General features: G+C 41.6%; 1 protein-coding gene across 2 annotated transcripts in view; it reads left to right on the forward strand.

Annotated features, from left to right (window-relative positions):
* Positions 1-21,321, forward strand: part of SH2B3 (SH2B adaptor protein 3) — a 230,490-nt gene that overhangs the window by 76,900 nt on the left and 132,269 nt on the right. For both annotated transcript variants that reach the window (XM_073626157.1, XM_073626148.1), the window contains exon 3: positions 1,612-2,424. In XM_073626157.1, the coding sequence (XP_073482258.1) occupies positions 1,636-2,424 (789 nt within the window). In that variant the 5' untranslated portion in view covers positions 1,612-1,635. The remainder of the gene's footprint in view (positions 1-1,611; positions 2,425-21,321) is intronic.

Below are 21,321 nucleotides of genomic sequence, written 5' to 3' on the forward strand. Positions count from 1 at the left end.
TGGTAACTTGAACCTTCAGCTCCCTCTACATATTTTCTATGGGATTAAGATCTGTAGACTGGCTAGGCCACTCCAGGACCTTAATGTGCTTCTTCTTGGGCCACTCCTTTGTTGCCTTGGCCGTGTGTTTTAGATCAGTGTCATGCTGGAATACCAATCCACGACCCATTTTCAAAGCCCTGGCTGAGATAAGAAGGTTCTCACCCAAGATTTGACGGTACATGGCCCCGTCCATCTTCCCTTTGATGCAGTGAAATTGCCCTGTCCCCTTAGTAGAAAAACACCCCAAAAGTTTCCACCTTCATGTTTGACGGTGGGGATGGTGTTCTTTGGTTCATAGGCAGCATACCTCCTCCTCCAAATACGGCAAGTTAAGTTGATGCCAGAGAGCTTGATTTGGGTCTCATCTGACCACTACACTTTTACCCAGTTCTCCTCTGAATCTTTCAAATGTTCATTAGCAAACTTCAGACGGGTCTGCACATGTGCTTTCTTGAGCAGGGGGGACCTTGCGGGCAATGCAGGATTTCAGTTCTTCACAGGATAGTGTGTTACCAAATGTTTTCTTGGTGACTATGATCCTGGTTGCCTTGAGATTGTTGACACGATTCTCCCGTGTAGTTCTGGGCTGATTCCTCACCGTTCGCATGATCATTGAAACTCCACGAGGTGAGATCTTGCATGGAACCCCAGACCGAGGGAGATTGACAGTTATTTTGTGTTTCTTCCATTTGCGAATAATCGCACCATCTGTTGTCACCCTCTCACCAAGCTGCTTGGTGATGGTCTTGTAGCCCATTCCAGCCTTGTGTAGGTCTTGTCCCTGACATCCTTGGGCAGCTCTTTGGTCTTGGCGGAGAGATAGGAATCTGATTAATTGATTGTTTGATTGATTGATTGCTTCTGTGGACAGGTGTCTTTTATAAGGGCAACAAGCTGAGATTAGGAGCACTCCCTTTAAGGGAGTGCTCCTAATCTCAGCTTGTTACCTGTATAGAAGACACCTGGGAGCCAGAAATCTTGCTGATTGATAGTGGTTGAAATACTTATTTCACTCATTAGAATGAAAATCAATTTATAACTTTGTTGAAATGCGTTTTTCTGTATAATTTTGTTATTATACTGTTTCTCACTGTTAAAATAAAGCTACAATTAAAAGTGGGCAAAAGTACAAAATCAGCAGGGGATCAAAAATTTTTTTTCCCTCACTGTATGCTGTGCTCATAGATCTCTTTTAAGAATGAAACTGGAGGTATGGAATTTTTTTGCCAGCCTGCTATAGTTAGCTTGTTTTGTTTAGTTTTACATTTATGAAAGAAAAAACAGAAATGTCACTGTGTTTTCAGATATGTTTTACATGACAATTTATATATAATCAACTTATTGAAAAAGGAATTGTCACTTTCATTATTATGACCACAAAGTTGCTATGTGATGCACAAATGACTGTGATGATCTGAACAAGTGGTACAAGCCTGCTCGATATTATGACTAGCAAGCGGTGTGACCTAGAGAAGAGTTCATTATAAGATAGCTTCCTCTTAGCAAGCATGACAACGAATGTGCAATGGAAAGCCCCTCATTTAGTGTTTCCTTTTTCTGCTTTCACAGCACACCACTGCTTCAGTCACTGCAATGAATGGGGACACTATTCAACCTGAAAGTTCCTCCATCCCTCAGGGCTGGAATGAGTTCTGTGAGCTTCACGCCATCTCCACAGCAAGGGAGTTGGCAAAGCAATATTGGTTGTTCGCAAATCAGAACCCACACCATGACATCCTTGCCGCAGAGAACTTCTCCCTGCAGTTCACAGATCTCTTCCAACAGTATTTCAGAAACGAGGTGAGGGAAGGCTGGGGCATGGACCAATACAGGATTTTTCCTTTCAGTAGAGTAAAAGATTATAGAGAGACAGGTAGCAGGACATCAGAGGAGCCTCCTAGTACGGTTGCAGCAAAAGTAGAGGTGGACTTAACACCTCACCATGAAAACACAGAACAGACAGCTAGTGACACTTCTGTCCACAATGTGCCAAAAACTTGGAGTACAGAGGAGCTTGGAAACAACCTCACACCTGCTCCTCCAAGACCATTCATTAGATTCTCCTTCAATCAAATTCGTAGAAGCCTTCGAAATATTTTCCGTAGGAGATCTGCAGATTCAAATCCTCCAGAAAACCGGGAAATGGACTCGGATACAACCGTTTCTCATTCCTGGCATGGCTTACATAAGAGGATTTTACCATGGACTTTAATCAGGGAGCCAGTGGTTGAAATCCGAAAGGAAGGAATTTTGAACTACAGTATGGTAGATGAGGCAAGCATGGACAGTGGAACACTTTGGCAGAGGTGCAGATTAGTTTTACGGAAAGCAAGTCCTTCGGACAATGAAGAATATCTTATGGAGTTATATGATCCACCCAAGGTAAGTGATCTGTACATTTTTATTTCTCTTATGTGTTGGAGTTTTGTAACTACTGCCTACTTCAGTTTGGTTAAGATCCTTTTATGTTTTGAATGAAGTTCCTCACATTAGATTCAAAACATTACGTTTTTTAAGATCTTGTATTGACCATTGAGGTGGATGCTTGTTCATGGAATACATGTGTTAATTAATGCAGGGCTCACACAAGCCAGATCCAGACCTGCAGGATAAATGTTGTACATGGTCATAAAAATTGCATTCTGTTCCATGGGCTCTGTTCAAGGCTGATTTACTAAAACGGGAGAGTGCAAAATCTGGTGTATCTCTGCACAGAAACCAGTCAGCTGCCAGATTTTATTATCAAAGCCTAATTGAATAAGCTGAAGTTAGAAGCCGATTTCGTATCGTGCACCACTGCATCGGATTTTACACTCTCCAGTTTTAGTAAATCAACCCCAATGTATTGTGCTTCGGTGCATTTTAAAAAAATCTTGCATGTTTCATTTGGGTACCTGCAGTTGGCCATTCAAGCTAAATGAAAAAGATTTTCAAAATGACATGCAGTAATGTGGTTTGCTATGAACTAGTCCTAAATCAAGCCAAAGGTTGACAAAGTGGCAAAGCGAATCTAAGTAGGTGAGTGAGTATACATCTGTAGATTTCTATAACAAATGCTGCAAACTGTATATGCAGTTGTATTTGAAAAATACATTTTATCTCGTGTTTTTTTTTTGTTTTTTACTAAAATAAAAATATAGTGTACCTATAAAGTTTCATGTATATAGGATGCAGATGAACAGGTGATTTATATCCCACGATTTACTTTGTCCATGAAAGTGTACGTCAAGCCCAAATGTTTTCTTAGTTTTGAGAGTCAGACCGCAGCTCTATCACACAAAGCAGTGTCCAGCTCTCCAGCAGTCTGACACACTCTCCAATCACAGCACTGCTCAGGGAACAACATTGCATTTGATTAGAGCAATGTTCAGGGAGGCCATGCCAGACCTTTGGAGAGCCAGAATACTGCTTTGTGAGAAAGAGCTGCATTCCGACTCGCCTATGTGCTTGGCAGCACATGAGATTTTAAAGCGGTATTAAACCCAAAACCAAAAATGTATTATATTGAAGCTTACCAATTATTAGATGTGGTGGCTGCATTCGTTTTCTTTTCTTTTGCTTTTATCCTCTGTTTTCACCTGGTGATCTGACCATTCTCCTGGAGAGACAGAATACTGCTTTGTGAGAATGAGCTACAGTCCGACTCTCCTATGTGCTGGCAGCACATGGGATTTTAAAGCGGTATTAAACCCAAAACCAAAAATGTATTATATTGAAGCTTACCAATTATTAGATGTGGTGGCTGCATTCGTTTTCTTTTCTTTTGCTTTTATCCTCTGTTTTCACCTGGTGATCTGACCATTCTCCTGGAGAGACAGAATACTGCTTTGTGAGAATGAGCTACAGTCCGACTCTCCTATGTGCTGGCAGCACATGGGATTTTAAAGTGGTATTAAACCCAAAACTAAAAATGTATTATGTTGAAGCTTACTAAACATTAGTGGTGGCTGCATTAGTTTTGTTTTCTTTGGCCTTTTCCCTCTGTTTTCACCTGGTGATCTATCCATTCTCCTGGAGAGTTTGAGCATTTGAAAAACAACAGACATACTGGCTGGATGACCAGATACAAATAGAAAAAAGCCTAAAAAAGGAAACTAATGCAGCTATCACATCAAAGAATTGGTAAGCTGCAATATACCAAATGTTTGTTTTTGTGTTTATTACAGCACTTAGCAGTGAAAAAAAGTAAAAGCATGCCTAAAAAGTAAAAGCGCCCCATATTGTTTACTGTATTCAATTGGGCTTTAAAGCATCTAGCATCTTCTTTATTTTTACCTAATTTGGCCTAAGAATTTACTAAGGGCAGCAAAGACACTTTTCATATCCAAAATTTTGATACAAAAGTCCCACTGAGTTTTCTTCAGCTTGTGACATTTTTCTGTATATATTTGTTCATGTTAATATTTCATCCGTGTTGGCCAAGCTGTAGTTTAGTTTTGCTGGCCTTGTATTTTTTTTTTTTTTAAATAACTGCGCGTACCAGTTATGAAAACATACTTAACAAACACAGCGGTTTGTATGGAAATTCTGTGCCTGAGTGACTTTATGATGGTTTGCCCTAGTTTTGCATAGGCCTCTTACTTTTGCATTCTATAGGCAGTCGGGTAATTTTATTTATTTTGGCAAACAAAAAGGCTTGACAGTTGGGGCAGGTGATTTTCTTAGTAATCATTATTTCCTTGGTTTCAGAGTAACTCCAGTTAAGTCCTGTGTAAGGAATGAATGATAGAACTTATTGAAATATATATTCCTCTGTGAAAGGAAAAGAGCCAACATCTCACCTGTGTCATCAGTGAAAGCTAAAAGAAAGTCAGGGAAAGGGCAGAGATGGTTCATTTCTGAAAACAGATGAGTTAAACAGACTTTCTGGCTGCATTCATACCTGAGCGTCGTATTTTCGAGCGTTTGTATGTGCGTTTGTGTACAGCATTTTTAATGCGTTTCTGAGTTTTGGCGGTTTTTTGATTAGCCAATATAGAAAAATATTGGTTTCATCATTTGTTGCTATGTTTTTATTTATTATTGATTTACTATTATTTATTCATACATATTTTTTTTTTTTCATAAGGAGTTAAGGGGGGGTTAAATATTAGAGTTTAATTTATTTATTATTATTTATTGTTATTTATTTACTATTTATTTTTTTAGGCTAGGGGTTAGGAATAGGGTTTAATATTAGGGTTAGGGTTTAGGATTGGGTTAATATTAGGGTTAGGGTATTAGGGTTAGGGGTTGATATTAGGGAATAGGTTAGGAGTTATGCCCTGTACACACGATCGGACATTGAACGGACATTCCGACAACAAAATCCATGGATTTTTTTCCGATGCATGTTGGCTCAAACTTGTCTTGCATACACACGGTCGCACAAAGTTGGCGGAAAATCCGATCGGTCTGAACGCGGTGATGTAAAACACGTACGTCGGGACTTTAAACGGGGCAGTAGCCAATAGCTTTCGTCTCTTAATTTATTCTCAGCATGCGTGGCACTTTGTGCGTCGGATTTGTGTACACACGATCAGAAATTCCGACATTTTATAGCCTGCTCCCAAACTTTGTGTGTCGGAAATTCCAACGGAAAAAGTCCGATGGAGCCCACACACGATCAGAATTTCCAACAACACAATCCAATCACACTGTGTGTACAGGGCATTAGAGTTATTTTATTGTATTTATTTATTATTATTATTATTATTATTATTATTTATTTGTTTATTTAATATTATTTGTATTATTATTATTATTTATTGCATTTGAGCAGAAAAATGCTGAAAAACGTGCGACAAAACACACTAAAACGCTCAAAAACGCACACATCAAGCATTTTCATACATTTCAGTGGAACAGAAAAACGCTTCAAAAATGCACCAATCTGCCCGATTCAAGCTACAGAACAAGCTTTATGAGCTTCAAGCGTTTGACTTCAGGCGACATTGTAGTGGAGATATGAATCATATTCATAGAGAATAATTGATTTTTATCTCCTCCAGGGTTTTGGAGCTTCGAGCTACAAAAAGTTGTTCTTTGAATGGGGCCTTAATCAGAGGGATTCAGTGATCACAGCAACTTGTATTTCAGATTGATTCATTTAGAAGTTTGGGCATAAAATGATGGCCTCTGTAGACATTTCTGCCAAAACTGTGACGAGCTTGGAAAGATATGGTTGTGTTGGGTTCCTTGCCTTGATAACCCTCTGTGGAGCCTGTGTTTGTAGAGATATAAAACTGTACAAGCTGATGTCTGGAGTAGTGTAAGAAGAAGAACTAGTTACATATGAGAGGGAGTGACAACAAACATTTACTACATTAAAGGGAGATTGGTGTGTCTTGTGAGTTACTGCCCTATTAAGCCACATGCACATTGGACGTTCAGATAATGTGCATTAAATCCCAGTGTTTTCATGCATTTGGGAGGCACAGATGCAGCGTCCAGCCCTACCGCCAGAAGGCTGTCAAAATCTTTGACAGGCAGAAGTATTAGGCAGACGGACGCAACTGGATGCTGTACCAATGGTACTCGTGTTTGGGGTCATATGCATTTGGGGATGTATGCCTGTAATGCAAAATACCTGTGTTCTGGGCCTCTGTCCCTGAATGCATACAGTCCCAAATGTGAGTACCACTCAGTACAGCATCCAGCTACTGCGTATTTCAGCCTGTCATAGATTTTGACAGGCTGCTGGTAGTGGCGCTGAATGCTGCACCTGTGTTTCCCGGTTGAATTTAAACACCAGGATTTGACACATATGGGCTAACTCCCATTGTCCATACAGACTTATGCCCTGTACACACGGTCAGATTTTACGACGGAGAAAGTGCGATCAGATTGTGTTGTCAGAAATTCCGATCTTGTGTGGGCTCCATCTGACTTTTTCCATCGGAATTTCCTACACACAAAGTTTAAGAGCAGGCTATAAAATTTTCCGACAACAAAATCCGATCCTCTAAATTCCGATCCTGTGTACACAAATCCAACGCACAAAGTGCCACGCCTGCTCAGAATAAATTAAGAGACGAAAGCTATTGGCTATTGCCCCCTTTATAGACTGGACGGAAGTGTTTTACGTCACCGTGTTCAGAACGATCAGATTTTCCGAAAACTTTGTGCGACCGTGTGTATGCAAGACAAGTTTGAGTCAACATCCGTAGGAAAAAATCAGATGGATTTTGTTGTCAGAATGTCCGTTCAATGTCCGATCGTGTGTACAGGGCATAAGGAACAATCTGCCACACATGCATTGCTTTGTGAGAGGCTACCAAGTCACAGACTGACCAGTGTGAGAGGCCACATTGTGTGAGAGGATGCCATGTTACCATCTCACATCAAGAGACTTTACTCTTACACAGATATTGGCCAGGGAGAGAGTTCCCTAATATAGGGCCAGAGGGTTGGATTTACCAAAGGAGTAAATAATCTATTTTTTTTTTTGGCTGAGGCAGTAAATTGCACAGTGTACAATAATGACTAGCAAAGGTTTGAGGATACGTATAAAAGCTTTGTGATTGCATCAAGATACAGAGTAACTTACGTGAAACTGTTCCACCTGATTTATTGTATCTTGGTCAAGTTGCATAAGCTAGGTCTGTGCTGTTCTTTACAGCAGTGGTCCCCAACCTTCCCGGCACCAAGGCCCGGCCTTGCCGACGGCAACCCCTCCATGGACCGGGGTGGGGGGTTTGGTGCTTGCGGGGGTCATAGCTCAGATGTGCAGCACTATATATAAAAAACTAAATTAATATGTGCACTGCATAATTAAAATCACCATCAATTGTCAAATAGTGAAAAAACAAGATACCAATGAAAAAAAAAAAAAGCAAAAATAGAAAGTGTCCATTAAAGTGTCCATATGCACCAAGAACAAAAAAATCTTCCGCTCCTAGTGAAAATAATGTCCAAGCAAACGTCCAGCTTTAACTCCGTGCACACAAGAGGCTCTTACCAGAATGATGTGATCATCAGATTATAAATGGTCAAATGTTAAATGGTTAATAAATGGTTATGGTTGCTAAATGGTTAATGATCCAGGTTGTTTTGTTACATCTGCCAACAATCACCATGGAAAAGTGCATCGCCAGGGTGCGTGCAGCCTGTCAGCCAGTGCTCTATGACCCTGGCCTGGTTCTCCTCCCTCCCCTTCTCCTTCATCTCCCCTTTCCTCTTCGTATATAGGGTGACCACAAAGACGGGAGTAATGGTGCACTAGAAAAGGTGAGTGGGCGCCATCTGGTGGTGGGAGGGTGGCGGTGCATGTTTTTCTAGCTCGCTCTGACAGCTCGCACAAACTGTGGTGTGGCCCGGCCTCCGATAGGGGACCCCTGCTTTGGCAGATTTGGGGAAATTGCTGATTTCTTTGATATTATCTGGTTCTGCTGTCAAGATATTGGACTTACTGGACTGAATTGAGGTTCCTACCTAATGTACATGCTTTATAATGTCTGCTAACTTTATATTGTTAGCTCCTATACCCCATAAAAGCATAGAACAATATTGGGAGGATTGTATTGCAAGTTTCTGATTATATTTTTTGTTCTGCAGCATCAAAAAAAATGATAGTAAAATGATCTTTACTGTGTTTTACTGTGACACGTGTTAATATACAGCTCAGAGTACATTAGCGTGAGGGTCCCTGGGAAGAATACTCCTTACATTTGTGGTCATTGGGATCAATCCCCCTAAAAAGAACATTGGTGTCAGTGGTATCTTATCAGAGAGGCAGGAATTGACCATTGCTCAAGGAACCCCTCTGCCCAAGGGTCCCCCTGTGGAGGAACCCCTGACAACCTCAAGTTCATCACGGGCCACATCAGAATTATGGTTGCCCTCAAAGGGCTGGTTGTATCTGTAAGACTATGTAAATGTATTTACTCTTTATCCTATTAAATAACTGCTTCCGCATTTGATTATTACTGGTTTCAGTAATAACTTAAGACTTAAGCTGTTAAGGGCAGGTGCAGACCGACACGGAGCCCACTAACACTCCTGTAGCAGATGACGCAAATCTGAAAAGGAGAGTCACACACCGCTGGCATTATCAACCAGAAACTTAATTGGAGACTGCTCTGACAGAAGATGGTTCTGCCATGGTGTTCTGTCTGAGCAGTCTCCAATAAAGTTTCTTGTGGATGATACCAGTGGTTTGCGACCCTCCTTTTCAACTGGCACAAAATTGTATTATTCTCTTAATAATTATAAGCAGATGTCCAGCGCACTCCATGCCCCCCGCCATCAGAAGACAAGGCTTCCTTGCATCACAGTACACCCCCCTTACCATGTGCTGCTCCTAGGAAAAATCTGGGGGTAAAGCTGCATTAGAGAGGTGTCAGGGCCACATAAAAAGGAGTAGAGGGCCGGATTTGTCCCGCGGGCCTTGTGTTTGACACATGTGCTCTAGAGGAACCCTTCCTAAGATTCCATGGAATCCTGGTTGAGAAAGGCTGTTCAAAGTATATTGAAATAAACTAGTTAATTTAAATAAGTTAAGTTAAGTAATATACAATGTTGACACATTTATATAATAAATGTTTGTTTTGCTCTTTATCTTTACTTGAAAAATTTAACAAAGATCATTGATTTAGCAGAAAAAGAATATATTATTGGATGTATACAGAATGGTGGTTTTCTAAAGCTTGTTCACACTAATACAGGTTGCAGTTTGCATATTCCAGATGCATTTTGCATTTTTCACTACACATTTTTGATCCATTGAAGTCTGTGGAACCAAAAACCCGAAAAAAGTCCCTGGCCCTTTCCATAAAATGCACAGATGTGAACTAAATCCATAGGAAACCATGTTAAATGGGCTATAGTGTGTTTCTGCAAAACTGAAGACGCACTAAAAAATGCATGGGTGTGAACCAGGCCTAAGAGAATATTGTGGCAGACTAGAGGCCTGTCACCTTATTACACAATTGTACTTGTTTCTGTGCAGAAAATGTATGTCCTTGTAGCCCAGGATATGTAATACAGCTGCTTTATTCTGCAGACCACATACAGTATGCATTTACCACGATTGCAGATATCTGGACTGTGGAGCCTTAAAATGGCTTAATTCATCCTTATGTTTGTGTTTTTATTTATTTATTTTTGTGATGTCTGTGAGAAGAGAACTCTTTTGTAGATTCAGCTGTAGTAGATGTGAACATTTGACTATAAGGAGACATGGTTCATATTAGTTGTGTTTGTGGCAAATATGTTTGTATATGAACACAATCTAAATAGCATAAAAGTCACTTGCTGTGTCCAAAATGTGTCAAACCACCTAAACTGTGTTCCATTTGATAACAGTAAAGATTGGTTATCAGTAAAAACAGTGCACAGATGCCATGCCTAGGAACTGGACTATACATTTATGCCTAGTTAATTTACAGAGGGAAGAGGAGAATATTTGCAGCTGAAGTGCAATTCTTGATATTTGGTTCATTACATACATTCCAGGCATGGTATAATTGTAGATAGTTACATTAGGCTTGGACTAATGTAACTACATATATACCATATCTGGGTGATCCCCCTGGAAGCTGGAAATAATTGAAGTAGACACCGTTACCAGTGATCTCCACTTGCTAACGGATCCCATGGTGAGCGGCTGGTCTGATGCATTGTAAATACAGGAGGTCGGACGCCCAGCACAAGCACCATTTAGAGAATGCTTTGCCATTTCTCAGTGAATGCAATGATGATCCTGTGTTGTCCACTGTTCAAGCTGGAGCAGGCTGGTGACCAGGCTATTATGTTTAGCATCAGTGAAGTAAAGAGATGTCACCAACCTAGCTATAGGGTGTGGAAGGGGTGTCTAGGACTACAAGATAGGCTGAGCAGAATTATACATTTTATTACAAGTAAGACAGCTCACATGTGTATGTCTATTTTGTATTTAGCTGCTTGCTTTAAGTGTAGCATTAATAGCATCAAACCCGCAAGTGCCCATGTTCCTTAAAGATCACAGATTACAGAGGAAGTCACAACATCCTCTCCCATTTTCTACAGAAATGTGCACAATTCAGAAATACTATGACTTAGAAATTCCCTGACCACTTCTGCATAGCTAAGTTTTACTTCCCTGGTAAAACATCTAAATTTATTTTTAAATTTTTACATTAACCCTTAGGCTGGGTTCACATCTCGTCGTATGTGCATTTTCGTGCATTTTTTTATTCTATTGGGAATTACAAATCTCAAATGTTAAAGCGGTGTTCCACCCAAAAATGGAACTTTCACTTTAAGCACTCCTCGCCCCCTTACATGCCACATTTGGCATGTCATTTTTTGGAGGGAGGAGTGGGGGCTTCTTTAGGAGGGGGACTTCCTGTCCCTTTTTGTAGCTGCTGACTGTTAATAAACATAAAAAGCCTGGAACTCCGCTTTAAGTTTGCCTATGGGACTTTAGCAGAAGTTGCACCAGACAAAAGTAAGTCGGCACATTCTAAAAAAGTATAAACTTTTATTGAGATACAGAAAAAAAATCCTTTAAAATTACATAGAATACATAAAAAATAGCACGTAATTGTGACATGAATAAGTGCAATTGGTTGGAGTCCTAATACTCAACGCGTTTCGTGAAGCAACGTTCACTTCATCAGGATCAGACATGTAATGTAGTATATTGACCAAATAGGTAAAAATGTGCAAATATGTAATATGGTTCTCTGGCAACATCAAGAAGGTGCAGTGGAACACTCCAAAAGAGGCGTCTTGTTAGGGAGCCATGAGAAGGGCAGGGCACCAGCCAACAGGGAATACAGCAGGGATAGCCAACCGGGACATCAAATATGCTGGGAATGGCTGATTACCACCATAGTGTGCTACAAAAAGGATCATGAGCATCCACAGTGGTAGCCGCTGTCATCACAAACAGAAGAGGAGTTTTGGATAAGATGCGCACACAAAAATCGGACAAGCCTCATTTTTTTTACCACATAGCACAGCTCAATGCGCAGATGTGAATGGCCTTATTGGAATCAATGTATTTTCTTGACACGTGCACTTTTAGGCAAACCGCAGTTACAAATGCAGAGGTGTGAACCAGGCCTTAGCTGTAAAATCCAAGTTATTCACATCTTTTTACTACTTGTACAGTCACTGGTATGGTAACATTATCATATAGTAAATATATTTACCTGGCAAAAACTGTACTTTTTCTACCTTTATTCTCACACATTGGGCACAATCTGGCTGCTGTAGATTAAAAAGAAAATAAAAAATTAGTGCAGCAAGAATCACTCACCAGCAAGTGTCACTCATAAGCTGTATGAGTGGTCATTTTCTCTCCAAAGATGCCATACTGACGTTTTAATTGTAGATATCTTTACTTATATATTATGCTGCCCCCCTTTAAAGAAAAAAAAATCAGCCGTGCAAATATCATGAGACATAAAAATGTACAACTATTATATTTTTATTCTCCAGCTTCTCTGCCTTCAGGAAAACATTTTTGGGGGTTGTAAGTAATTTTCATGCCCAAAGTGTTTGCTTAAACGTGTGCAAAAAAATAGCTCTGGTAGCAAAATAATTAAATGTAATGGATGTCCTTATTAGGGAGGAATTTGTGGTATGAGAAAGGCCAATTATGTAAAAATGTGAGATTTTTGCATCAGCTGTCTATCTCTGGATCTACTGATCATTTTAATATGTGGTTGTTACTGATGGTAAATCTCTGTTTGCATTTTTTCATCATGTGTTCAGTTTCATTTCCCAGGTTTGTGACCGTTTTAAAGTCCCACAAACCTAATGGCCTCATGCACACTGCACAGCTGTTCAACGCCCATTTTTGAGGCGTTTGACTTTTTTTTTTCCGCCCCTAAACACCCCTCTATGTTGTGATACAAATAATGATGCAGTGCAACTAAAACAGTGTCTCCTAAATAAGAGTCCCAACTGATGAAACAAACAAAGTCCATAAATATGTATATGTGGCCAACCACCAGTGAATTCCAGATATTCCAGTCACTTAAACGGATCACCCACGTGTCACATGCATAACACCCAATGAACCATATGTGCTCACCCAGGGGCGTTGCTAGGTCTACAAAAGATCTGGGGCTAGAACCCATAGCAGCTTAGTAAAGAAAGTCATATGCTTGGGCAGGCATTCACATGTATATACAGTAATATACGTGTGTGTGTGTGTGTGTGTGTATGTATATATATCCCCAGAGAGACCCTCACTTACATTAGGGTCCCCACAGAGCCTCCCCCTTGCATCAGGGTCCCCAGAGAGCCCCCCACTTACATCAGGGTCCCCAGAGAGCCTCCCCTCCCCTTGGGGACCCCTGCAGAGACTCGGGGCTAGGGGAACCAGATTCGGGGCTATAGCCCCAAAAGCCACCCCCTAGTGACGCCACTGCGCTCACCTCCTGGGCTGGACCTCCCCTCCCCTTGGGGACTCCTGCAGAGACTCGGGGCTAGGGGAACCAGATTCGGGGCTATAGCCCCAAAAGCCACCCCCTAGTGACGCCACTGCACTCACCTCCTGGGCTGGACCTTAATGAATAGTCAAAGTCAAACGCACTTTTGCCCCTCTAGGGCTATACTCCAGTTGGCTCCCAGTAGCAATCACAGGAACCGAGACATGGACTGGAGCTTCTGTTCGACCTCCTCCTCTTCATGTGACATATACTCATGCAAAAGGAATAAAACCAATACTGCACTCCATATGTTTTAAAACCATTTGATATATGTTTGTGTTTTATGTAAATCAGGTTTATATATCAGATAGTTGGTATATATGGTATTTTGCATTAATAGTGACTGTGCTGATTGTCTTTCACTTACCCTACTATGTAAGCCTACTATGTATCCACGCACTCATAGGCTTTTAGAGGAGTTTAGAGGCAAGGGCATTTAGAGGCAGAAATCTGAATGCAACCAACATCGCGTTCAGGAGAGGGTCAATTATGGCAGAAAAGACGCCTGATGCACCTAAACATGCGTACACGCGTCTAAATGCTAGACACATTTAGCGATGAGCGTTTATACATTTCAGTGACCAGAATAAACTATTATTCTGGCCAATTAAATGAATAAACACCCAAACTTTTGACGTGCCTGAAACCATCTAGACGTGTTTGAAAAAAACACAGCTTTAGGTGCAGTTTTAACACTGCTTTTCTCCAGTCAGGAGAAAAGCATTCAGAAGAGCCTAGTGTGCATGAGGCCTTAGGATGCCTGTACACGTTTAGACCGGTCCAGTTAAGAAGTTTATTTTTCAAAATCATGCTGAACGATCCGCAACAGATTGGGCCAACCATGGTCATAACTTTCAACTGTTCCTGAATCGGAGGGATTTTCCTTGTCTGAAACCAAGTATCTCTTTCTCTCTTTCCTCCCTTCCTTTTCCTGTTCTTTGTAGTTATATTTACAATTAAAATGTACTATTTAAAAGAGAATACTGTGCAAGCCAGAAGCAAGAGTCACATAGGTACAGTAGTTGCCATCATCCCTATTTGTATAACTGTGAAGAACGAACCCCAATGATATGGGACTTTTAAGGCAACATAAGCATAGACTGTGTTAAATAATAAAATCACAATGTTTATTATTCAAATATCATAAACAACTTGAAAAGCTTGTAAAAACCAATACAATAGGCTGTGTATACAGAACTAATCCAACAAAGTATATAGCAGTGCATCAACCGCTGGCATGTAGTTATTGTGGTCCTCTTTGTCCCCGTGATAGAGATCTTGGGACATGTAGAAGATCACATGGGATAGAAGACAAGTACCCCATAGATACTTGTCTTCTTGAAGATCAAGTAGAAGATCACATTGGGTAGAAGACAAGTACCCCATGGGTCTTCTATCCCATGTGATCTTCTACGTGTCCCAAGATTTCCATCACGGGGGCAAAGAGGACCACAATAACTACATGTCAGCGGTTCATACACTGCTATGTACTTTGTTGGATTAGTTCTATATACACAGCTTATTGGTTTTTACTAGTTTTTAAAGCTTTTAATGATGCTTGAATAATAAAAATTGTGATTTTGTACTTTCACACAGTCTATGGTTATGTTACCTTTAAAGTCCCATATCACTGCTGATTGCTCAGTTTTCCTTGCCTGCTCTGAGCAGAGAGCCATGACCGTTAGTCAGTGGCTCTCTTATCTTCATCTTCAGTGCTCACTGGAAAGCTGGGCTGTGAAGGGTGTGGTAGCAGCTGGCTCAGGCTCTCGGCACTTTGCTGAGAGGCTGAGCCAGCTGCTAGTCCAGGCTCCTGGGTGGATCCAAACCATATAGTTGGGATCTTTTCAGGGTCTGGACCGGCTCAGTTACATCAGCCAACAGCGGATTTTAGCTGCTGCGAACAAACTGCACTCCTGTGATCCATAGCTTTGGCTATACTCCTCCTTTAATGTGTGTGTGTATATATATATATATATATATATATATATATATATATATATATACACATATATATGCAGGGATAGATGGCGCTGCCTTATCACCTGGAGAGTGACCCCCAGTGTTGACTAGCAGTTGCAGATGTAAGTCCTAATTGGACCGCTTGGTGGTGTGGGCTGGGGTAATGCGTACCACTGCCTTTCCCCTAGGGGGTTACCTCCAAGAGGAGTATGTGTATTAGGAACTACCTATATGTGAAAGATTGCCTATATATATATATATATATATATATATATATATATATATACAGTATAAAACCCACCATAAAATAATTGTGATATCAAGGAGGAAAGATTATTAATGGTGTAAATTGTTTCAACCAAAGAGCCCATGTTAAAGTGCTAGTATCAGAGGTGACCTATACCTCCCCACCTATATACAAAAGTGCATGTTACATTGAAAGTTATTTAAGTTGTGAAAAAAATATATATAAAAAAATTAATAAAAGTGAATAAAAGTCTCTTGTGAAAATCAGTCTGAAATTGTAATACAGGTACGTAAGTTCAATCTATAGTGCTTATTGCTCATAAACCAATCCAAAGTGACTTGTGCAAAATCCTGTGCAAACAGCATGAGGTGACGTTTGTGCTCCCCTTCAGTTCCCCACTCACCAGATTTCCATACCCCTGCAGGGGTGAACCGCATATCTGAAGTCATCTTCTTCCTTGTTAGATCTGACTTTTAGGGTGTCCCGAACGTATGTTCCTGCTAAGGATGAACAATGGTGAACATAACTATCAGTTCCTGGATGATCGCTTTTTTCGTGGCTTTTCAAGCCCTTGGGGTATCAATTACAATTTTTTCCACTTCCTGGTTGAGTGAGGCACTGATGATGTAACCCTGGCCTCACCACTGCACCCTGGGAAATTCCTGTCACTTGTTCTAGGAGGCACACCCAAAGAACCAGGAAGTAAGAGGAGATGGATTAATCTGCTTTTAGTTAAAATTGCCACTGTTGTCAGACTGATTCCTCAGAGCTCAGATAGGCTCATAGGCTGGAGAAGCTGGCATGACCCACCCACACTCTGCAGACAGGGAACCGTCCTTTAATTACCAAAAGTATTATACTACACTAAACCTTTTATCTAACCTCTAAGTTGTTTGATAATTTGAATAGCCTATATAAATGAAAAGTATTGGTGAAAGAAAGCACTTGTGGGGTTAATCAATCATTCTTTGTGTATTCATTTTTTGTGGTTTGCATAACGGGTGTGGCAATGTGCTAAAAGGTGTCCCTCTTTCACATCTCAGAAAGTTGGATGGAATGTATGGTTATGGTGAAATCTGACAGATATAGGTCATCTAGGGCAAACTGCCTTTGTAATGTGCGTAACAAAGCTGGATGTACACGGCTTGGATTTTGATTGATTACTGTGAATAAGTCAAAATTTAATCGCTGTGATGCCCTGCCGACAACGCCTAGCAAAACAAACATTGACTTTGAATTTGAAGGAGCAGGACAGAAAAAAATGGCTGAATAGTGACTGTAGTCAACCAGCTTTCACTGAGTCCTGACAGCTATGGGTACCTGCTGTCAGAATACAATAACCAGCAGCAAGAGATTCATCCATTCATGCTGTTTAGCATGGATAGGGAATCTTTATGTATATGGCCAGCCTAAGAACAATTTTTTTGACAGATATACTGTAGATAGTACATGCACCAGTGAGCTCTATAAGTGATTGCATTTTTTATACTAAGCAACTTATCTAATTGTATATACTTTGGCCTGGAAAGTGAGGGTCAACTCATTGACATTTCACATGTATGGGCACCTTCAGTGTCACTGTTAGCATTACAAGTAACTCACACGTTTTAATCAGAAAATCCAGCAGAAGATCAGTAGAAAGACAAAAGTAGAACAAGTTTTTTTTTTTTTAACAATTAAGATTTTGGTACAGGAAACCAACTGAGATAGCATGAGAACTGTGAATGAAATCTGCCATTTCTGTTATCTGCAAGTGGAATGTCTCTGTTCTGCAGTCTAGGGTGTCTTCTCTGTATATATGCATGTGTGATGACCTGTGTGAGATCAAGATCAAACCAGGGTCTTCACAAATACATCAGCAATCTTACAGTGTTACACTGAGCTGCTGCAGGGACTGCTTTCCTAGGCCCAGGAAACTAGAAAACACACTCGTTCTTTGCACCCAATCAAAACCACATCCCCAGAAGACAACAGAGGAGTTGGTTAGAGTATTTTTAACTGACTGATTAACCATCTTTATTTTCTGTTCATCAAATGCTGAAGCTAAGTTATTTGCATGGAAACAAGATACTTACCCGTGAACATGCAGGTTCTCCTTTTTTCCTGTTTCCTGCACTCATAATTCTTTGATGTCACAGCACAGGGGAACTACAGCTCTCATAACCACAAGGACATTTTCACGTTCAGCTTTGTATTGTTTCTGCCTCTTCCACTACAAGCAGGTTGCCCTTTGTGGCAGAAGTCATGTCAATGTTTTATTATCATGCTTTCATTTTTTTGTGGACTGTTAAAAAATAAAGGCTCTCTAAGGATTTCTTTAAAATAACAAATATGTCATACTTACCTGCTCTGTGCAATGGTTTTGCACAGAGCTGCTCCATTCCTCCTCTTCTCAGGTCCCCCACCAGCGTTTCTGTTCCCTGCCCCCTGCCAAGTGCATGCTCGTTCCCAAGCCGCCTCGCTAGGAAATCGTTTGAGGCCGGGTTCACACTAGTGCGACAAACGCTCCGACATTGGGAGCTCATGTCGCATGACGTGAAAATCAATGTTTCCCTATGGGAGCCATCTTAACTGGTCCGACACAAGTCATTCCGACTTTGAAAAGGCTCCGACATTGATCCTACTTCAGCCCATTGACTATCATTGAAGTCGGATCGCCGTCTTGCATGATCCGACTTTGGCATGCGACTTGTGCTCTGATGATCTTGAGGGGGAACTCCACGCCAAATTTTAAATAAAAACCGGCATGGGTTCCCCCTCCAAGAATATACCAGGCCATCAGTCTTATATGGATTTTAAGGGGACCCCCCACGCCGAAAAACTGGCATGGGAGTCCCCCCAAAATCCATACCAGACCCTTATCCGAGCACGCAACGCGGCCAGTCAGGAAAGGGGGTGGGGACGAGCGAGCGCCCCCTCCTGAACCGTACCAGGCCGCATGTGGGTGTGAAATAAGTGCAGCACTACTCTTACAATCAAATGAAAATAAATTGTATATCTATTGCAATACACAAACACCTCTAAATATAAACAATTATGTGAACTTAACTACATGTGAATAGTGTAATAGCTACACATCTGTGTATAAATGAACAGTCCTGAAAATGCACAACTATTGCAATACACAAACACCTCTAAATATAAACAATTATGTGAACTTAACTACATGTGAATAGTGTAATAGCTACACATCTGTGTATAAATGAACAGTCCTGAAAATGCACAACTATTGCAATACACAAACACCTCTAAATATAGACGATTATGTGAACTTAACCACATGTGAATAGTGTAATAGCTACACCTGTGTATAAATGGACAGTCCTGAAAATGCACAACTGAAAAAGTCCAAATGTCAATGTGACTCAACAAATAAACGTGGAAATCCAACCACAGATGTGACCCTTGAGAAGGAAAGATAGCCAGAAAAAAACACCACCATAAATAGGAGGAGGCTTACCAGATCGAAATGACTTGGAGAGGCATTCACCGCCCAAGTCACATAGGCTTGTTAGACTCAGTAAACCCAATGGATGCAGCTGGTCCTGGATCCGCAACGGCCGACATCAGAGGTCAGAACATCAATGGGATATGTAAATTGGACCCCAATACTTCATGTAGAATCAGAGGCTGTGTATCACGTGGCATAAGTAATGCAATAAAAGAGAAAAAGGGGCTTGCATAGCGTGATACCATTTTTAAAAGGTAATATTTATTGTAGTATAAAAATAAACACTCACATTTCGAAGGTCGCAGTAAGCTTAACATGAATGGATAAAAGTACAGGAGCGATGTATGTAGGATGGCCCCCCCAACGCGTTTCGACTAACCACCAGTCGCCATCTGGGGTTGACTGGTTAGTCGAAACGCATCGGGTGGACCTTTATTTTCATTTGATTGTAAGAGTAGCGCTGCACTTATTTCACACCCACATTATTGCTTTTTGTCTATAGCTGTGCTGGCTGCTATTTTTATTGTGTTCACAGCGCAGTATATTTTTTTCCAATTTTTTGTACCGGGCTGCAAGCCCTCAACATGGGGGGTGGGTGCTTTGGGGCAGGTATATGAGAATAGGGTACATCGTACCCCTACCCATTCACCTGGGGGAAAAAAGTGTCAATAAAAAAAACACTCTAGACAGGTTTTTAAAGTAATTTGTTAGGCAGCTCCGGGGTCTCTACCAACTTGGGGGGTCTCTTCTGACTTCACTGCGCTCTCCGGCCTCTTCTCCCACTCTCTGGTGTCTTCTGCTGGGCTCCTCCGCTATCTTCTGCTCTTTTGCGCTCATTTGCTAGCGTTGTATTCTTCCCTCTTCTTTTCTTCCGATGTTGACACGACGCTCTCTCACGCTGTAATTACTTTAAAAACCTGTCTAGTGTGTTTTTTTATTGATACTTTTTTCCCCCCAGGTAATTGGGTAGGGGTACGATGTACCCCATACTCATTCACATAGGATGGGGTGCCGGGATCTGGGGGCCCCCTTATTAAAGGGGGTTCCCGGATTCCGATAAGCCCCCCGCCCGCAGACCCCGACAACCAACGGCCAGGGTTGTCGGGAAGGGGCCCTTGTCCTCATCAACATGGGGACAAGGTGCTTTGGGGTGGGGGGGCCGCAGGGCGCCCCCCCGCCCCAAAGCACCTACCCCCCATGTTGAGGGCATGCGGTCTGGTACAGTTCAGGAGGGGGGGCGCTCGCTCGTCCACACCCCTTTTCCTGACCAGCTGCGTGCTCGGATAAGGGTCTGGTATGGATTTTGGGGGACCCCCACGCTGTTTTTTCGGCGTAGGGGGTTCACCTTAAAATCCATACCAGACCGCTCCTGGAGGGGGAACCCATGCCGGTTTTTTATTTAAAATTTGGCGTGGAGTTCCCCCTCAAGATCATCAGAGCACAAGTTGCATGCCAAAGTCGCATCATGCAAGACGGCGATCCAACTTTGATCCGACTTCAATGATAGTCAATGGGCTGAAGTAGGATCAAAGTTGGACCGACTTGTGTCGGACCAGTTAAGACGGCTCCCATAGGGAAACATTGATTTTTACACATCATGCGACATGAGCTCCCAATGTCGGAGCGTTTGTCGCACCAGTGTGAACCTGGCCTAAGATCTCATCCAAATGGTGAATTTAAGTGTACACCTGTGTGAGGGCCATGTTTTGCCCACATGGGATGCGTCCCATGCAGGCAGTCCTATTCATGTCATTTGGGAAGGACACAGCTGCTGCTCCCAATCTGATGTCCATGTAAGTGTGGGTGCATGTCCTTGAACATATACTGTCTGTGTTCAGGGACTTGCACCCACATTGATGTAAAATTAGGAGCAGAGGCTGTGTCCCAGTTGACATAAATATGACTACCTGCATGTGGATGCAGCAGCTACAATATTTGTAGCTGCTGACTTTTAATAAAAGGACACTTGCCTGTCTAGGAATCCAGCACCGTCCTCACCGGGGCCAGTTCTTCACTGGTCTTCAGATCCCCGGCAGGTTTACTGTGGGAAATTGGTTGGGACTCCTTGTGGCTTCACAACCGGCTTCCCACTGTGCATGCTGCACTTTGTCTATGGTTCCGCAGCCTCCTGGGACCTTTCACATGTCCCAAAAGGTTGCGGGCGGGGAGGGAAAGAACTAGGTACTTGCTTCCCCCGCCCAAAAAATAAATAAACTGCC

The sequence above is a fragment of the Aquarana catesbeiana genome, linkage group LG01 (genome assembly GCF_042186555.1).
Source record: "Aquarana catesbeiana isolate 2022-GZ linkage group LG01, ASM4218655v1, whole genome shotgun sequence".
NCBI lineage: Eukaryota > Metazoa > Chordata > Amphibia > Anura > Ranidae > Aquarana > Aquarana catesbeiana.